This window comes from Haliotis cracherodii, unplaced genomic scaffold (genome assembly GCF_022045235.1).
Source record: "Haliotis cracherodii isolate W230 unplaced genomic scaffold, xgHalCrac1.p SCAF_5, whole genome shotgun sequence".
NCBI lineage: Eukaryota > Metazoa > Mollusca > Gastropoda > Lepetellida > Haliotidae > Haliotis > Haliotis cracherodii.
The window spans coordinates 4,278,640-4,299,938 of record NW_027266308.1 but is presented as its reverse complement, the minus strand read 5'-3'; the positions used below and the strand labels follow the sequence as shown (position 1 = coordinate 4,299,938).

Here is a 21,299-nt window from a genome sequence, read left to right as displayed (position 1 = left end):
GAGTGGTGATTTAGTAATGTGTAAAAATTGGCGACATTTACGATGTACCTAATTTTCAGAGGTCATTTTCAATAATTTTGCTTGGACTAAAATGGCAGTGGATGATATCACAGAACAGAGACTTTCCCACCTTATTCAAAACTGTGAAGTGTATTTGTGTGGGTGATGTATTTTGAATTTTATTCGACTTCAAAGCGAGGGTTGTAGAGGAAGGACATATATGTCCCTCTGGCATCCAGGGGGTAAACCCCATTGTGCCTCTTCTCGCCTCGCATGTAAAAGTCGAGACTTATTACTTTGAATGAGTTCCAAGGGGCATAACTCATCTCCACCTAATGACCAACGTTTTGAAGCGGACGTAAAATACTACCAATTGATGTCAACTGCAGATAACGTACCCATCTCGAACCTGTTCTCCGGTCCAACTAAACGATATTTCATTCATAAAACTTTGTGGATGTACTGCTGCTAGTATATGAGGGAGAGAATGTAAGATCTATAAAGTCTTGTCGTTTTATTTAATAATCCAATATACCCTAGCAGGTGTACATCTACAATGTTTTATGAATGAAATATCGATGAGTTGTATATATTATCTGTGTCGCTGAAGGGATGCTCGCTTGGGCGAACTTTGACCGACCATGGAATGACCAATCAGAAGGCAGCTTTCTCATGGGTTACGGCACTAATTTCAAATTGGCGACTACGCTTTGAAACATATTTTGACACATTTTCGATTACAAATTTGAAAATGAACAAAAGAACATTCTGTAATGGCTCATAGATGGTCTAGATGGTATGGATTCAGTCGTTAAACCCGTAGCTATCGTTCGGAATACACCATGTTAAAGTTTTCGAGGATGCATGAGTAGAAATCACATTAATATAATTATTCTGACTGTCACTTTCATAATCTGGTAAGCGACGCTCTGATTGGTCGGATGATAGGTCGTTCTGACGTGACCCCTAATGGGATGTCCTCAGATCTTTGTTCAACGGTAGCGAGAACTAAGGTCTGATTTTAATGAGATTATAAAAATCAATTCAAAATGTTTGTGCCAATAAGAACAGGTACAGTCTCAGTAATCACTGTCAGGAACAACAAGAAATAAACCTTGCTGGTCGGCTGGTGACATTCTGGTTACCTTAAGCGGTGTCTCTACATATCCAAGATATGGTAGTGGTTTACCATCAGCACACTCTACATGCAGGATACCTTTAAGTGTCTGTATAGGGAGGTGGGACAGGTGGTCTCGATGGAAGGACTCGCTCATGGTTGACACTGTAGCTCCGGTATCGAGTACGGCTTTAGTGTTCACTTCATGAACGTCAACTTCCACTTCTGATGCAGTACCCACAAGGCCAGTCATATCATCATCTTTGGGACCCTGTACCTGAAATCCATGAAACTTGTCCCACACTATTGATCCTCCTCGGTTTGACGGATTCAAGCTGTGGTCCATCCTAACTGTACACTTGTAGCTGACGTGTCCAGGTTGTCCACAGCGGTAGCAGATGGGAGTAGGCTGTCCATATGCATCAATTGTCCATCCCTTGAGTGGATCGATGCTTATGATATCAATCACTGGATTGTCTGGTCCAGACTCGATTATTTATAGACCGCCTTCATATAGCTGGAATATTGCTGAGTGCGACGTTAAACAACAAACAAACAAACAGCCAACCATACAAATACATCAATATACAGAACAATACATTATAAAAACAAGCTATAGATCGCCAGCAACTGAAGGTACATCGCCATACTAGGGACCATGGGGACTAACGGGACTTTTGTTTTAAGCTTGGAGCTGCAAGGTTCATACGACGATTTAAGGTGGTGATATCCTTGACCACACCTGTAGTTCAGAGACTCAGTAGCCAGGAGGAAAACATCCACGAGGGCATCGATGTCGACCTCGTCCCTCCGCACATCTAGATAAAGCAACAAAACCCTTTCCACATCCAAATAAAGAAAAGTCGATAGTATGATTCCGGATATATCATGAGCATGTATTTATGAATCACTATCAAATAGTGATGATTCCAGGTGTTCGTGAAAGGGTGAGCGTATCCTGCTCTATCGGTGTCACCGGTCACAAATACATGCAGAGGCAAATCAATTGTTCACCTAAAAAACTGGAACGTATGGCACAAGTCAAATCAGAGAATTGCATCAGACATAATTTTTGTCACTAATTCGTCAAATTTGGAAATGTCCTCCACATGTCTACCATAAAAAATTTTGAAAACTTTACTGAGGCCTTGAATGTTGTAACCTTGATCAAACAAACTCAAACAACACGGAAATACTGAACTTTTACTTAACAGCCAAAGTGTTTTGAAACATCTTCAAGGTTGTTCTACCTTCAATCAACACGATCAATGATTGGCTGTACGTCATTCTTCGCTGCAATTTGGGGGCACGGGTGGCCCAGTCGTCTAAGCCGCCGCGATTCGCTGAGCAGAGTTGCGTCCCCTGGACACGCCAGAAACCTATGATTGTGGGTTCGAATCCCGGATCACCCAGATTATGTTTCTAGGTTTGTCAGCACCATACCCGTGCTCGTGGGTTTCACCGAAGTGGTAAACGTCTGAGACCTGCATCACTTCGGGCTTTCCTCCCACATTAAGCTGACACGCCGCTATATAACTGGAATAATGTTAAAAGCGGCGTTAAACCCAACTCACTCACTCACTCACTCACTGCAAATGAGCAAAATGTGTGTTCACCAGCTGATCAGTGTGATCCAAAAGGACATCCTCAATGAATTTAGACAAATGTACAAAGTAGAGATAATTTCTCATGACGCTCTTTGAATCTTCGTAGAAAGGGCATACTCACTTGTACCTCCAAAAGTTGTGAAATGAAAACATCAAAGATTGGAGCTGCAGGAATATTCTTCGACATGACGTGAAAGTTGACTATTAGAAAAGACCCGTGAAGATCCGGGGTAGAATAGGTCTTCAGCAACCCATTCTTGCCGTAAAAGGTGACTATGCTTGTCGTAAGAGGCGACTAACGGGATCGGGTGGTCAGGCTCGCTGACTTGGTTGATGCATGTCATCGATCCCAAGTGTGTGGATCGATGCTCATGATATTAATCACTGGATTGTCTGGTCCAGAGTCGATTATTTACACAGACCGCCGTCATATAGCGGGAATATTGCTGAGTGCGGCGTAAAACAACCAACCAACCAACCAACCAACTATTAGAAAGTTGAAGTCATGCAGTATTGTGGAGGGTGTTATGCCATTCCGAAGTTTCATGCCTTGATCTTAACATGAAAAAGATGAGACGATCTCACTGGTCTCCTTTATTTCGAGATCAGGAGGGTAAATCAGTGGCAGGGAATTGTTTAAAAGAAGGAAGCCCTTAGCACCGAAAATGAGTTGCGTTGATCACACCATGCATGTAACCAATCAATGTAGCTGCGAGTCGGGAACAAATGACACAATCTTATCCAATCTTATGTCACTCTTCTTTCTAGATACCATTCGCTGTGCAGGGTTGCGTCCCTTGAGCACGCCAGAAACCTATGATTGTGGGACTGAATCCCGGTTCGCCCCAATTTTATATTTCCGATTATGTTTCTAGGTTTGTCAGCACCATACCCGTGCTCCTGGGTTTCACCGAAGTGGTAAACGTCTGAGACCTGCATCACTTCGGGCTTTCCTCCCACATGAAGCTGACACGCCGCGATATAACTGGAATACTGTTAAAAGCGGCGTTAAACCCAACTCACTCACTCTACATATCACAGAATATATTTACGTCCTATAAGATGTTTAAAGGTGTTACAACTAATATATATTTCCAATCGTGTTAAACAAAATAGTTCAAGATACGATTTGCGTAAAGAATATAAGGGCTTTTTAGAGATATTTGATTAATTATCAACCAAATAACGCAATGCCCTTACAATGAAGCCTATGTGCGAATGGATACATGTTTAGGGGGTTCCTTAATGAGCATCCGTGACCGTTTCCGTTGCTCTGTATTTGTATGTTGTTTGCTAAATGATACACAGAGCACTTGATCAATTATATTTACTTTTGTGTTTTCTTGTTTTCATTTTATAGTTGTGTCTTTTTATGTTTTCTTATCCATCAAAGATAAAGCGACCGAACACATGATCATTCATCTATATTATGTGGTTGGTTCAAGTTGGTGAATTACGTAACCCCTAAAAAGTAAAGGTGAAACATTAGAAATGGCTGTGATTGTGACAAGAACTAGTAACAGTTGATGTAACTCCTCCTAATTATCATAAAAGGTTACTATGCATGGACATTTTAGAAGCAGATAGCGGCAGGGTAATTCCAATGTTGTTTGGGTATGCCAAATTGGGGACTGGGCCAAATGGGAACGCCAGACAGGTAAAAGTTGTACCAACTGAGAAACATCCGCACAGAAAGCCAGTGTCTAAAGCCATTTGTTCACAGTAGATATAGATGATTAATTTATCTCGGGTTTCTTCAAAGGGAATCATTTAGAAAACTGAAACTGGCTAGGCAGCCAGCTGTAACCACACCTAAGGCGGTGAGGTGAAATGGGGTTTAACGCCGCGTCCAAGATAATTGCGCTTATATAGCGACGTGCATGCACGTGTGTGTGTATCTGTGTGGCTGCTTGTACTAGTCCGGACTGATGCCGATTTAAAGTGCTAGCCCACTGAGATACCATGCCACAGTTTAACATGAATACCCCACTCAGACACAGTATACTGACTCCGAGCCGACCAGTCCTTGTTTTAGCCCCTTAATGCCGAGCGCCAGACAGGGTAACAACAAGTACCATCTTTTAACGTATTTTGGTATCACGCAGCCGGTAATCGATCCGGGGATCGATTTCCAAGCAGACGCTCTGACACTAGACCACGGAATTAAGGCTTTTAAAAGCTGCCGTGTTAAGAATGCATCACGTTTGATTGTTTGTATCACTTCGGTTATCGTTGCAAGGCCAAGCTCTTTCCTATATGCCCGAGGCAAGAGAGTTCACTGACTTTAAAAGGCCAGTTGCCACACTTTTATAGTCAGTCAATTCTCTTGCCTCAGGAAGATGCCTCTTTCCTTGACACGAACTTCATGAAACTGTTTTATGAATGTTAACTATGAGAATATCTACTATGGTTTGGGGAAATGTAATGCTACAGCAACGATATGAGTTCTGAAATCTACAACGATACTTACGAGTCCAGAAGAATCAATTGAAATACACAGCACATCAGTGCAATGTTTGAATAATTCAAAATACCTCCCATCCAGGAATCAGTTGCAAATCCTATGACATCAAATAAAAGGGCGGCTCCTGACAGCGAAAACGCCTCCGAGAACCCCATGTTTCTCCTTCAGGCAGAATGTAGGTGTAATGGAGACAGATAAAATTTGCAAACAAACACATGGAGGGCGGCACAAATATTCATACCTAAGCAATGTGTTTTGGTCGTAGTCTCTAGGTTACCTGGCTGTACCTGCAAACACATTTCTCGAATCCAACTCATCCGTGTGGCACTGACAAAGACGGAATGACAAATGCGAGTCAGTGTTAGCCAATTGGAGAATCCATTTCATTTCAGTACATGTGACCCACCTTGATATAAGGAACCTTATGGGTGAAAAATCACATTTTGGCTTAGAATTCATAGCATACATGGTACAAACGTTTAGACACATTTTGCGACTTTTAACTGTTTATGTAATAATTGCAGTTTTAGACATAATGTCTGTTGAATTGAAAGTAGACATGTAGGCTGAAAGGTTTTGAAATAATGTTTTCATTACATTACGAACTAAAGAGAGAAAGGGGCGGTCAGGTAGCCCAGTGATTTAAGCATTCGCTAGTCATGCCGAAGACTCGGGTTCGATTCCCGACATAGGTACAATGTGTGAAGCCCATTTCTGGTGTCCCCCGACGTAATATTGCTGGAATATTGCTAAAAGCGGCGTAAAAAGATACTCATTCATTAAAGAGAGAAAAATATGATATGACTGGACAGTCCGCACACATGGCGATCTTTACTGATTTAAGTTGACGTCAAACGTCTTCATGATGTCACAGCACAATTGTATCTTTGCACCCATGAGGTCTCTTTCCTGAAGGGTCATACATACATGTATATACATTCGTGACCAACTCGTGTTATTCCGGAACAAGCCGAATAGCGACTCGTGCCCCTCTCGTGACCATTTTTGCAACCGGGTTCCGTTACTTAACTACTCATATATGTTTTTCGAGAAACTTAATGTGCATCAGACTGGGTTCCGATGTCACCGCCTGCCCCTGCGAATACATCTCAAGTTGAGTTGACCAGCAATTCATTAAAGACTTGAGTAAAACAAGTAGTCGCTCGGGGAGGTCAATACATTCCAGGAACTTCAAAATCCATTCGTGAGGTACAGTCAGTGAGTGAGTGAGTTGGGTTTAACGCCGCTTTTAACATTATTCCAGTTTTATCTCGGCGTGTCAGCTTAATGTGGGAGGAAAGCCCGAAGTGATGCAGGTCTCAGACGTTTAGCACTTCGGTGAAACCAACGAGCACGGGTATGGTGCTGACAAACCTAGAAACATAATCGGGGCGAACCGGGATTCGAACCCACAATCATAGGTTTCTGGCGTGTCCAAGGGACGAAACTCTGCACAGCGAATCGTGAGGTACAGAATCATAAGCTATTCTGTAGTCTATCCAACACATTGAGAGGTTACGGTGGTAAGTTTTAGCCTCTTCAAGGATCATTTACTGAACCAGCAATTGATCCTTACAACCCCAACATCCCTTTCTGGCTCCTTTCTGCTCCATGTAGATAATATCATTGGATGCGCAGGATGATGACACACATCTTCCCGAGGCAAGTGAGTAAACTGACTATAAAAGTCCAGTTTCCACCCTTGCCGAACTAGGCTGGAATTACTGGGCTCGATCGTTGCGCCACCAGTGGCTATTACCAACCATGTCCCTTCTAAGCCTCTCCTATGGACCAATCAGATTCCACCTCTCGTATCACTTGCGTTTGATTCACACAAAATGGTGGCGCCAAGTCAAAACGATCTGATCGATAATCAAGATCTATATTGTGATAAAACGGGTCTTACATCGCGAAATGCATCAAATCACATGAGCACCTTGAAAGGAAACATGAAAGGATTTGGAAAATATCTGCTGACAACGAATTGGCGATGCACATGCTTTGCAGATCCTGCAATCGATCGAAATCTGCACGACAGTTTACGAACCGGATTTCGATTCCGGTGCGCGATTTTGATTGGACTATGCACAGAGTGGTTAGTACAGACAAAACGTAACTCCATAATACCAGCCTAGTTCGGCAAGTGAGTGAGTGAGTGGGGTTTTACGCCGCTTTTAGCAATATTCCAGCAATATCACGGCGGGGGGACACCAGTTAGTTCGGCAAGGGTGGAAACTGGACTTTTATAGTCAGTTAACTCCTTTGCCTCGGGAAGATGGATGACACAATATCTGTAAGACATTCAGTAAATATTTCGTATTGTGTATTAAGACAAGTAATAGGGCGGAAGTTTTGGGGATCAGTCAAATCATCTTTCTTTGGGAGAAGTATTGTTCGACCCTTGCACAACCAAGGCGGAACATCCCCTGTATCCACAAGAGAATTAAAACAGTGATGTAATGGTGTTTGGACACAAGGGAACAGTTTCCAAAACCGGTTTCGAATACCATCAGGCCCTGGCGCCGTATTAGATTTGGACTTTTTAATTACATTTTTCAGGCAATCAGTTGTAATGAAACACAACAACGATGATATTATTTTTTCGTGTACACAATCATTATATTCCTCAACCCATGGTTCCTCAAAGTTACAGTTGCCGGGTGTAGACCACAACTGTTTCCAAAACCTTCCACTGGAATCCACGGTGGGTCTTTTCTCATCACTGCCATTGGATGTATTTAGTTGCCTGTAAAATTGTTTTTCATTGAATTTAACAATTTGTTTTGTCTGATGAAATTATTTTTCTTGTCCCACTTTCTTTTTCTTTCTGTCCAAACCTTTAATTTTTGGAATTTGATTAAGAATCTTCTGTTTTGTTGTCTTGTATTTTGTTTTTAAAGTTTTCCAAATTGATTTTTGCCGTTTTGACATTGATTGCCCCGAGGAATGTAATTTTAGGCAAATTTCTATCTAGTATATGTCTTTCCTTGATCCATTTATTTTAATTTGGAGCCGGTTTTTCTTTGGAAGATTTTGTTTATTACTCTTTTGTGGTTCATTGTCTTTGGAAACTGTATGGAGTTCCTCCAATGTTCGAGAAGCAGCATACACGCAACAGTTAATGTCATGCAAAGAACAGATTAAAATAAAAATGCAGCAAAGACGGTTTTGGTGATCCTGGCACAGAAAGGCTGGTTAGGCTCATCATAAGCCCCGGGCCCTTGCCCCCTCTACACGCAGCCAAGACAGCGAATGGGACTCCTCCCAAGAAGCGCTGCCTAGTCAAACCCACCCAGAACCTTTCGGAAGGCAAGCGAGAACAACGGGGAGTCGGACAACTTGGTACCTGGTACAGAGTGATGATAACAGGTGTTCGCGAAAAGCTCCGCGCCGACGAGTACGATAACACGTTAGCAACCAGATAGAGAACGATAGTAGGATGCGATAGAGTGGCGGGACACAAGGGCTACGTCGCACTGCAAAATGGCTTTGTATTGTCGCAATATCGCGAAATGACGAAATCAATTGATCCGGGTACCTTGGATACTTATAGTGTATTTTATTCATGAGTGGACGCCTTATGACTCAGAGCAAATAACTGGAATGAACTAGAAAGCCACACATATGTATGTACATATGTAGATAAAAGAAGAAGTTACTACAAGCTAAAAGGTCTCCTTTTGGTATGATATTTTATATATGCTATGAATGAGTATATTTGCATTACGAGTGAGTGAGCGAGTGTGGTTTTACGCCGCTTTTAGCAATATTCAAGCAATATCACGTCGGGGGACACCATAAATGGGCTTCACACATTGTACTCATGTGGAGAATCGAACCCATGTCTTCGGCGTGACGAGCGAACGCTTTCACCACTAGGCTACCCGACCGCCCCCATTAAGATTATGAGAACTCAAATGTCTGAAAGACAAATGATGTATGTTGTTTGTTATTTCAACCAATATATCTGATATGTCAATGATACAGCAATACACAGGTAAACACATTTCTCCACTCTGATTCCTAGACCCATATGACTCCAGAGTCAAATTTAGGGCGAGTCTGCTACACCGCCACAAAAGAGAAGTAAATCTCATCTATCTAGTGCGATAAACCAACGGCTCTTCTCGAGCGCCATACGAGCTTGCTATTGCACAATTGATAACTCACGACAATTGGTTGAGAAAGATGATAGTGAACCACAACTCCAAGGTATTTCGACATCGCTACTGTATATATTCACACCTTCACCTCGCATACTCCAGCACATACCACCACCTGTATCGGACTGTGATATTCGTATAACCAGGAGACATGGGATTTCGTGAGGCATCCAAGTTTACAAGAATTGCTTTTGGGTTGGCGGTTGGAGGTTTTTTAACTGACATTATCGGATTCCCCTCCCCATACTGGGTTGTGGGGCCGTTATCGAGTCAAGGCCTCTTTCAGGGGTGCGCCCTTGGTGAATGTGTTTCGCTCCCAATGGATTTAAGTAAGTAGAGTGTAGTCCATAAACAGTTAGTTATATAACCGTTTCATTCAACGTCAATACCCGCACAAAACCCACCCACCCCCAACCCAACCCCGACCGCCTCCGTGGTCAAGTGATAAAGCGTCCGCTCGGAGAGCGGAAGGTCCGGGGTCGATCCCCAGACGCGTCACACCAAAAGACGTTAAAAGATGGTACTTGTTGTTACCCTGTCTGGCGCTCGGCATTAAGGGGTTAAAACAAGGAATGGTCGGCTCGGAGTCAGTATACTGTGTCTGAGTGGGGTATTCGTGTTAAACTGAGGTATGGTATCTCAGTTGGCTAGCACTATGTATCGGCATCAGCCCGGACTAGTACAAGCAGCCACACAGAAACAGACACACACACACACACACACACACACGTACATGCACGTAGCTATATAAGTTCAATTATCTTGGACGCGACGTTAAACCCCATTTCACCGCGCGCCTTATGTGTGGTTACAGCTGGCTAGGCGTTTCAGTTTTCTTAATGATTCCCTTTGTTGAAACTCGAGGTGGATTAATCATCTATATCTACTGTGAACAAATGGCTTTAGACACTGGCTCTCTGTGCGGATGTTTCTCAGTTGCTACAGCTTTTACCTGTCTGACTTTCCCATTTGGCCCAATCCCCCATTTGGCATACCCAAACAACATTGGAATTACCCTGTCGCTATCTGCTTCTAAAATGTCCATGCATAGTAACCTTTTATGATCATTAGGAGGAGTTACATCAACTGTTACTAGTTCTTGTCACAATCACAGCCATTTCTAATGTTTCACCTTTACTTTTTAGGGGTTACGTAATTCACCAACTTGAACCGACCAAAAAGTAAGATAAAGATGTATGATCATTTGGTCGGTCGCAATAATCTTGGACGCGACGTTAAACCCAATTTCACCTCACCTCACCCCAATACCCCCCCCCCCCCCCCCCCCCCCGCCCCCCCAGAAGCAAATGATACTAGATAATGTATTTGATTGATTAAGAGCACGATGTCCGAATGCATGTTTCAAAGAACGGATTAATGACAGCTTTTTGAGTTTAAGCTTCTGAATATTACATAACGTTTGGACAATGATAAAACATTGCAGTTGGAGTGAGTGAGTGAATATGGTTTTACGCCGCTTTCAGCAATATTCCATCAATATCACGGCGGGGGACACCAGAAATGGGCTTCACACATTGTACCCATATCGGGAACCGGACCCGTATCTTGTGGTGAAAGCGTTCGCACATCACGCCGAAGACCCGGGTTCGATTCTCCACATGGGTACAATGTGTGAAGGCCATTTCTGGTGTCTCCCGCCTTTATATTGCTGGATTATTGCTAAAAGCGGCGTAAAACCATACTCACACCCTGTAATCCGTTACCCGTGACCCGTAATGGGATGTCCTCAGACCTTTGTTTTAGAACTGAGATCTGATTTTAATGAGGTCTGATTTTAATGAGATTGAATGATTGTGAAAGCAGCGTTGAGACAAACTCACAACAACTTACTATCACCGATGTCTGCCATTACTTTAGTGGCAGGATGGGGCAAGGCAGTGATTGCGATGGAGGTCCTCGGGTTCCTGGCCTGCCTCGGCTGTTTCGTGCTTATGGTGCTGTACGCACATGTGAAGAATGACCAGACGATCTTGCAGACTATGGCAATTGGTTTGGCGTTTGCTGCAGGTTCGTATCAACGGATTCCTATGCCTTCAGAACACAATACTTTAACAGTATAGCCCAGAGGACATCCTCGGTTATCGAGGGTATTATATTTACAATATTTCGTACGACCAATACGCTGGACACATGCGCTTACAGGGGGGCACGGGTGGCTCTGTCGTCTAGGGCGCCGCGATTCGTTGTGCAGAGTTGCGTACCTTGGGCATGCCAGAAACCTATGATTGTGGGTTCGAATCCCGGTTCGCCCCGATTATGTTTCTAGGTTTGTCAGTACCATACCCGTGCTCGTGGGTTTCACCGAAGTGGTAAACGTCTGAGACCTGCATCACTTCGGGCTTTCCTCCCACATTAAGCTGACACCCCCTGATATAACTGGAATGCTGTTAAAAGCGGCGTTAAACCCAACTCACACACACACACAAACACACACACACACACACACACACACACACACGCTTACATGGTGGTGAAAGTGTTTTGTTTTTTTCAGTGACGGTAACAATATTCTCCGACAACAATACCAACCTCCCATTTCAAATTGATCATGCTCTGGGCTCCCTCGTAGCGCAACCTGTGGCGATCACGAGTTATGTCCCTTGTATGTCCTCAATCAGAATCAAACTGTCATATCACTTTCCTTTGCTTCAAATAAGATGGCGTCGCCCAGTGAAGACGACCTGATCGATTATCAAGATCTATATTGTAACAAAACGGGTCTTACTTAGTGCATCAAATCACGTGAGCACCGTTGTTAAAAACATGAAAAGCTTTAGAAAATATCTGTTGACGCTAAGTTTTCGGTACACCTGCTTTGCAAATCCTGCAATCGACTGAAATCTTACAAACCAGTTGTCGAGTTCGTTACGCCATTTGATTGGACTATGCATAGACCCGTTAGTCAAGCGAAAAATATAACTCCCTAAATCCAGTCTAGTTCGGCAAGGGTGGAAACTGGACTGTTATAGTCAGGTAACCTCTTGCCTCGGGAAGATGCATTATCAGCTGCTTGAAGGTATGCTACTGTGGCTCTCCTTCCAGTTGGGGAAACGATTTGCCCAGTCGTCTAAGGCGCCGCAGTTCACTGTGTAGAGTTACGTCCCTTGGGAACACCAGAACCCTGTGACCGTGGGTTCGAATCCCGGTTCGCTATGTTTGTCAGCACCATAACCGTGCTTGTGGTTTTCACCAAATGGTAAACGTCTGAGACCTGCATCCTTACCTCCCACATTATGCTGACACGCCGTAATATAACTGGAGTACTGTTCAAAGCGGCGTTAAACCCAACTCACTCACTCACTCTTTCAGCTGGACTCATCCTCCTCGGCGTCATCATCTATGGTGCTAAACTATCGGGCGCTACATTCGGTTGGTCATTTGGGATGACAATAGTGAGCGGTCTGTTCCTGATTGGTGTCGGGGCCCTCAACATAGTAGATAAATTCTCATCCCGGTGAAGAACAATGTATTTTCCTCTTATTTATATACAATTATACATGTGTAAGATAGATACACCCCATCCTTTCCTTTCGCTGTCATAGGTTGTCACGAGTCAATAAAAAAATGTTTGTAACTGTTTTGTTCACTTTTTCTGTTTTCATTATCTGAGAGTACATCTTGGGAATTCCGGGAATGAGAGGTCATGGGATCGAGGTAACTTGGCCTGATTGTGTTTCACTGTGCCCCGAGGACGTGGTCATTGCTATGCCTTATCCTGACATGATTACAATCAGTCCGCCGTGATAAACACCAGGACACTGAATTCTACCAAACAATTGTAAACGTTATCAAAACGATAATTGGCTGAAGAGACAGTCGCCGACATTCGTCACCACTCGCCCCTTTCCGTAACCTGCGCTATTCGGCTTGTCCCGGAATAACACGAGTTGGTCACGAATGAGTCGCCGAAACACCGCAAACATAAGGTCGGAAACAGCTATCATGCCCATGTCAAATACATCACCATCGAATAACCACTCCTCTTTGTTTCTTTTCTAGCCACCATCAAACATACGTGTTTACTTTCTTTTGCCTGACAATTTAACTCTTGCTGAATAAGACGTTAAACATTCACCATTTCACGCATGTTGGGATATGTTTGTCGTCTGAGGTCATGTTGATGTCAGTATTTTACCGATTTGATTATTGAGAGGGATGATGTGCTGTTTCACGACGACGTCATTATTCTCCAAGGTGTATTTGCAGGGCGGATTTGTGGTCGAACCTGGTCGTACCAGTGGCTGATGGTGTGAACATCTCCCAACACTGTGGTGATATAAGCAGTCAACGCAACACATAAGGGATATGTCTTCATATGTCATCACTCACAGGACCACCCCCGGGCACGACGCACCACGCACACAGACACACACAGAGACAGACAGACACACACAAACAAAAACATAGAGACACACACACGCACAGTCACACAGAGACAGACAGACAGACACAAACAAAAAACATAGAGAGACACACACACGCACTGTCACACAAACACACAGAGACAGACAGACACACACAAACAAAAAACATAGAGAGACACACACACGCACAGTCACACAAACACACAGAGACAGACAGACACACAAAGAAAAACATAGAGACACACACACGCGCAGTCACACAGAGACACAGACAAACACACGCACAGACAGACAGACACACACAAGCACAAACATAGAGACACACACATGCACACACACACAGAGACACACACGAACAGTCACACAGAGACACACAGACACAAACACACACACAGACACACATACACATACAAACACGCGCAGACACAAACAGAAACACACACACACAGACACACACAGAGACACACACACGAACAGTCACACATAGACACACAGACACACACACAGAGACACACACGAACAGTCACACAGAGACACACACATAGACACACAGACACAAACACACACACAGACACACATACACATACAAAAACGCACAGACACAAACAAACACACACACACACACACACACACACACACACACACACACACACACACACACACACACACAAACACACACACACAAATAAACACAGACACACACATCACATCAGCCTCCTTGAATCACCGAACTCACTTATTCCGACAGACTTAGCCCAGACTCAAAGCTACCGGTTTACAACTGGATTTTTACACAAAAAAACATAAGCAAGTCTGAAAACTATCCGTAACTGCCCCCTAATTCGTATCCAAAGATTTTTCTATGGTCTTATATTCCTTGAACTCTCCGCAATATTTGTTTAGAAAAGAGTTTCAACAATTTTGCACACCTTGCATGTCTACAATGGCTGGGGAGGGGCAGATCTGTCATTCAGGCTCACCCATGTTACACTTGACATAAGTCATTATGTCATTATGTGTTATTAATGACAGACTTTCAGTCATCTGACTGGACCTTGTTCCCCTGACTCATACAAGGTTTTCGGTGAAACTCGGTGTTTTTATTATTTTACAAATGTTGCCGTCAACAAATGCTTGGATAACATGTAAATGTCATTCATTGAAAATGTTTACACAACATAAACATCGCTTTGAAGGTTTGAGATGAGTGTTTTGAATATCCCGACATTTCAACGATCTAGAAACAATTAACAAATGTTTACGACTTCCTTCGTCCATTCTTTTATCAGACCACAGTGATGTGTGGATCACCTACGTCAAATAGACCTTAACCTGTACGCCTCTATTTCAAGCTGTTGTGCAAATGTTATCAATCTTCTCGACGTGTTTTCTTGGTTATGTCGCAAGAATTATCAGGACACTCCCTTGCTATGCTGAAAGCGTTATCCACCGTTATCTCTGCTGGGATAGCATGTGGCCACTCGCAGGAAGATTCACTCGGTATCAGCTGGTTACTGGTATACTGAACCACAAAAGAAACGTCACCATGGATAGATATGTGAGAAACCCTATTTGTCCAAACACTGTAAACATACTTTGAGACATACTTAAAAGATGAAACTTGGCAAAACTGATCAAGGTTGAAATTAAAGTGTCAAATGTTCTTAAAGTGAAACACAAAACTAGTCTCTGAGAAAATGGCACCACAAGTCAGTATCTCGTGTGTCCGCCATGTGCAATTGATGACTGCCGTGCAACGTCGATACATGGAATGGATGATGCGGTTGATGAAGGCCATAGGCACTTGAGCCCGCACCCTGAGGAACGCCTGACGCAGTTCAGCTGCAGTTGTCGGCCTTGGTCGGACGTCATTCAGCCGTCTTTGAATCTCGTCCAACTGGTGCTGAATGGGATTTCAATCGGGACTGAGGTCAGGCCTGGCGATTATGACGTCGGGGGTGAACCTTGGTCTTCCACTACGTTGTCGGTCATCTCTAGCGTTGGTGGTCTGGTACCGTTGCTGGAGCCTGTATATTGCCCCTGCGCGGACTTGAAATGCATTGGCTACTTGCCGGGCGGTTTGTCCTGCTTGCAATCGTCCAAGGACTTGGTGACGCTGATTTCTTGTCAATCTTGGCATGTGGTAGCAATTCAATAACGAATGAATGTTATCCGATCTGGGTGTATTTTTATAGGACAGCCAGACAGCGTATATTGCAACTGAAAAAGGATAGCGTATATTACAGCTGTTAGATAAATTGATTGTGTATCAGCCTATCGCGAAATTCACTGATGGACAGGTACATTCGGAAATGTTTGTGTGACAAACTTATATACCGATAGATTCCAATTGAAAAGCACGTTGTGCCAAGTCAGTTTATCTTAAACAGCCGCTAATAGGTGATTAATAAAATAGCGTCTTTCTTACAATGTTAGGCTTTGCCAGAAACAATGGCTTCCCGGAGGGGGAGCTGCAAGCAGACGCAGACGGGTATACTACTATTCATTTAGTGAATGTTACGAAACAGGTTAAAATAGTCAGTTGTCAAAAAACAGGTAGATACAGAAACTGAATCCATCTGAAACGTGTGGATACCCAATCAAAATCAACCTCCCGGTAAAATACTCAAATAACCGAAAGCCTATCTACGGCCATGTATAATGTAAAGTTAACAGTATTATAGTAACGTGCCATCAAAAAATGTCTTCTGTGGTTACTTCGAGAACCTTTGCAACGAACTCTCAGCACATCTATTCACCATATATAGGGATATGTATATGTATATTGGGGTACCTCCAAATCTGTTGACTGACATTGGGAAAGTACCCGGGTTTGCTACCAGGAACACAGCCCTTCTGACAATCTGGGTAATGCAGAAGGCTGCAGTGTTGGGGAGTCTTCACATTCTCCGAAAAGTTCTGGGTGGGTTTGACTAGGCAGCGCTTCCTGGGAGAAGTCCCATTCGCTGTCTGGGCTGCGTGTAGAGGGGGCAAGGGCCCTGGGCCGTTGATGAGTCTAACCAGCCTGATTGTGCCAGGATTTCCTGATGTAACAGATGTAGTATTCTTAGAATTGTACACAATGATAACTGTTGTTTTTATAATTCTGTCGAATACCATACCTCTATTACAGCCAGTATACACCAGAGTGACCGGTTGGATCTGGCATTTAGTATCCCTAGATAGTTGGCAGCAGCGAAGTAGGAATACATATACACACTGGATAAAACGGAAGTATATTGTAAGATATAATGATCTAGATTTTCTAGATTCGACATTTAATTACGTCACTTCCCTTCCTGTGACGTCAGTATTGTTACGAAATGTGAAATTCCGTGTATTTATGACATCACTTCCGGTTCTGAGGTCTTTCATAACATCACTTCCGTCTATATTACCAGTTCTAGGTTTTCTACTGATGACGTCACTGCTGATATTTATATTTTTTCAATTATTATGTACCCATGACGCTACTTCCGGTGGTCACTACAATGATACATCCATGACTGTCATGAGAAACACCTCATATCCCTTCGATCAATGATTTCAGTGTCAGGCAGTGATCTTCCTGCGCACAAACAGACTAGGGTTCAGATGACCAATTTATCTTGAATTTGAGGTACTTTTCAACCCCCGACCCGATTCCAAGTTCCCGAAAGAAGAAAGCCAGGCAGGACTAATTGGTGACTATCGACGGAGCTGCCCTAACGGGTCCCAGAATGTATGGTCCTTCCAGATCGGTTTGAAAGTAGAAAACGCACTGTGGGATTTCCATTGACAGCTCACCACCTCTTGTTTGATGAAGTCAGGCTTGTTGTCGGAGCTAGTTGTAGCAATTCGTGCTTGGCTGTCTGCTGTGGTGGATTTGAGCCATCCTGCCACAGTAACAATGGTAATGTTTTTGACGTGGCTTGCATGAGATAGATTGTTGTTTTCTCTTCCTTCTGTGGTTTTGGGTTGCTATGATGTGGTATCTCAGACGTCTGATAGCACACAGAAGACTGTCCGAATAATCCACTGTGCAGGCATCGCTTACTTCCTGTGCCTGGGGGGTCAAATACTGATGACTGATTTGGGGCAGTAAATTCCGGTAGTGACCGAAAAGATACTGTGCTCCAGTCCTGTGTGTGCGTTATTGAGAAAATAACAATAGTGTGTCACTCCAACACCCGGGCTGCAGTGGCCATAGCTTGGAGGAAAGCTGTTTTTCTTGCAGCTATTCTATAGTAGTGAAGACTTTTTTACGGGTGTGTATGGTGGCTTCATTAATGTTGAAGATACCATTTATTCCATTTGGGGAATATCCATATTATTTTGATGTCTTCCAGTGCAAAGAACTTCATAAGTCGAAACAGTACTGGGTGAGTACCTGGAGAGGAACGTTGTATGATTGAAGCCAGAGTTAATATGTAGCCTTCGTTGAGTGCCATGTCTGAAATACCTCCCAGCTCATGGATAGACGTACACATGAAGGGCTTGTGGGTCTGGCACTGGATTTGTGTACACAGAGAGCTTGTTGTTGAAGCAAGTGGCGAATAGATCGAGATTTAAGGTATCCTATATTGAGGTTATCCACTTGAATATCTCGGTATGGGGGCCATTTTGTGGACACGATCTTGTTCTTCTGGGGTATGCAAATCCAGAAGGATGTTCAACTGTCCTGGTATGTGAACTGCTTCCATTCTAAAGCTCACTGAATCTGCCAAGGCATATTTTAACGAGTAACCTTCAAAAAGAGATGAGATGCTGCATGTGGACTACCATTGTGGTGTCATCTGAAGCGATCAGCACTGGCGAGTGGTGTAGTGGAACTTGCAATGCTTGAAATATCGCTCGCATTACCAGACAGTTGATCTGCATCTTCCTGTCTTGAGTAGGCTATTTCCCCTATACTGTGAGGTCATCCATGTGAGCAACCCAACCCTCGTCTGACGCGTCCGTGTATATAGAGGTGATGTTATGGGGCAGGAAATAACAGCCGTATGCTCAGTAAGTCGTCTGATCTGCTGAATGGGAAATTGCACGGATTCCCGGTGAAAAGCTACCTCCAATTGATTCTGTACCGGTCTTATGTCCCGGGGTTCAAAGCTCTCTGGGCCAAAAGCCATGCTGAACAAAATCTCCGATGATGGACGGCAAGGAAGAACACATGACTACCCTTCAGGACGTCATTCCCGCTGATTTATGTCGATTCCTGTTCTTGTTGGCGTCCGTTTATTGGGTAACCATTGGCACTTCAGAAGAGGAGATGTTGCATGTGGATGATGACGTACTAGCCGAAGCAGGACCATGTCCTCACACCTTGACGTACCGCATCCCTCGTCTAGTCTGTGTGAAATACCGTACCGCCTTGGTTTGCTGGTGTTTTCATAACAGTCAGCTCATTATGGTATAATGATACCCTAGTTGGAATCCTTAACTTTTGTAGGTCATACCTGTCGAATGCATACCAATAATCTTTGCGCCTCTGATAACTTCTTTGTGCCATGTTCAAATATTATTCTTCAACAAAATTATTCAAATGTGGTGTACAGATACTGCAGTTTGAAACATTCATGGACGGCATGTTGCACGTGCATATCGTGCCCCGGTGCGATGTCACCGATAGCCATTGAACTGTCCTGCCATTTCTAAATTCATCTGGAAACTAGCAGTTCTCATGAATGAGTTACATTTCAGTATTAATTATTTCGATGGTTGCTTATACATCTTTGCGTACACATATATAGCTGAGCTGACAGAAGTCGAGTTAATTTGGCTAAATCTAGCTGTGGTTGTGTTCTTAAAGGCTTGTAAGGGACATAACTGTAGCCTGGAGTATGTCAGCTGCATTGGCCAGCCATCTGCCAACATCGGGAAATGATGGGCTGGTGGAATGCGCTTCAGATTATTCCTTTTGCTCTTACGTTACCGTCCTCTGGAGGTGCTAGTACACACTTGTTGGAATTTTGCCCAATTATTGACAATGTATTGAGAGCGTGTTACCTCTGCCCACTGACTCCAAATCGCAGATAGTTACGGCAACTTGGATGAACGGGGACGTGTTATAGGCTTCCTGTAAGTCTAGGTTTATCATCCAATCTCCTGGTCTGAGGGTTTTCCTCAATTTCTTGATTGACCCAAACAAGATAATCCTTGTTGGGTCCTTTAAAGTTGGGTATCATATTCCCGATGTAATTTTCTTCAGGAAGATTGGTGAGTAGAATCTTAGGTGGTATCTGATTCTTCTAATGCGCTGATGGTTCCCTTATCTAGCAGCTTGTGTGTGGTCAGGTGTGCGGCAGTTAGCTTGACCCTGCCAGAAATGGCGTCCTACAGGAGGAATCACCAGACTTGGGCAGCCAGACGATAACCGTAATGAATCCCCCCTCCTCGGAACTGGGGGTAGCGTTGAGTTGTGTTGAATCTCAGTAGTAAGTCATGTCAGTGAGACATACCAGGTCGATTATTATTTGGGAGAGAGGGATGGCCAAGATCTCCCCTGAAAAGAGGAAACGCCCCACCCGCACCCCCACTGGCTTGTCACTCAAGTCTCTCTCTGGTGGATTTCACACCATGTTGAGACACTTTGCCCTTCATCCTGTCCTGATATTTCGCAGTAGGTACTTTTGTCTTTTATTCCTGACAGTCTCGGGGATTCTTCTCCATGTCTTGGATAGTTTGTCAAACACTGCCATTGTCGCATCTGATCTTGTCATGCTTATCTTTCTGCACGACTGGAATCTAGGGCGTGGTTCGCTGACGACATGATCACCCGTTCTTGTCCATCAGATGATATCAGTGAAGAAATGACAACCAACTGTGACCAGATGTGATCAACAAAATTTGAGTTTAGATCTTGACACATAGGAAAGCGGCAATGTTTCCCACCCCGCGCTTGCGTATTTGCATTTCCTACGTAGGATACGGTTTTCCTCACAACTATTAGATATCTTGGCAGTGAAGAGGACATCTATAGAAAATAAATAGTGTGAATAGGCGAAACAGAAATTTATGGCCATGATGTAATAGAGGTAGGGTATTTGAAGGAATAATGTGCTTCACACATTGTACCATTCGGGGGAATCGAACCCGGTCTTCGGCATGACGAGCAAATGCTTTAAATATGAAGCAACCGCACCGCCCTGAGAAGAGAAAGTCAAATAAACATGATGTATCTTTTATTAATAAAAGCATGGGATTACAAACCAGTATTTACAGCTCATAACATAAAGTAAGTCAGTTATTGTCTGCTACCTGTTTACATTATTTTTTCAGGGGGCAGTATTCGTCAAGGATAATACTCAACCACCATTCATGATGACAACAATGCCATGACAATGAATAGATTGTTACTGGAAACAAAACAGTTTAAGAACAGATGAAATCTGGAAGAAACAATTAAACACTTCATGTCCCCAAACCTCTGGGTCTGGTAACATTTGAAGTTGGTTAAAACACTTCATCTAAATCTCTATAAGGTTAAAAAGGGATCATTGTGGACCAGATAAACAAACGAAAACTTCCATGAAATAAATGAAAACAAAACAACAGGTTTCCCCTGGAAGACGTGCGAGGTGATCA

At 43.4% G+C, this 21,299-nt stretch overlaps 1 protein-coding gene across 1 annotated transcript; it reads left to right on the top strand.

Moving 5' to 3' along the window:
* The first annotated feature begins 9,371 nt into the window (after positions 1 to 9,371).
* LOC139443943 (uncharacterized) lies at positions 9,372 to 12,929 on the top strand. Its single transcript, XM_071224829.1, has 3 exons — positions 9,372 to 9,680; positions 11,230 to 11,379; positions 12,682 to 12,929. The coding sequence occupies exons 1-3, from the start codon at positions 9,503 to 9,505 to the stop codon at positions 12,828 to 12,830; spliced, it is 477 nt and encodes a 158-aa protein (XP_071080930.1). The 5' UTR covers positions 9,372 to 9,502; the 3' UTR covers positions 12,831 to 12,929.
* Positions 12,930 to 21,299: the final 8,370 nt, after the last annotated feature.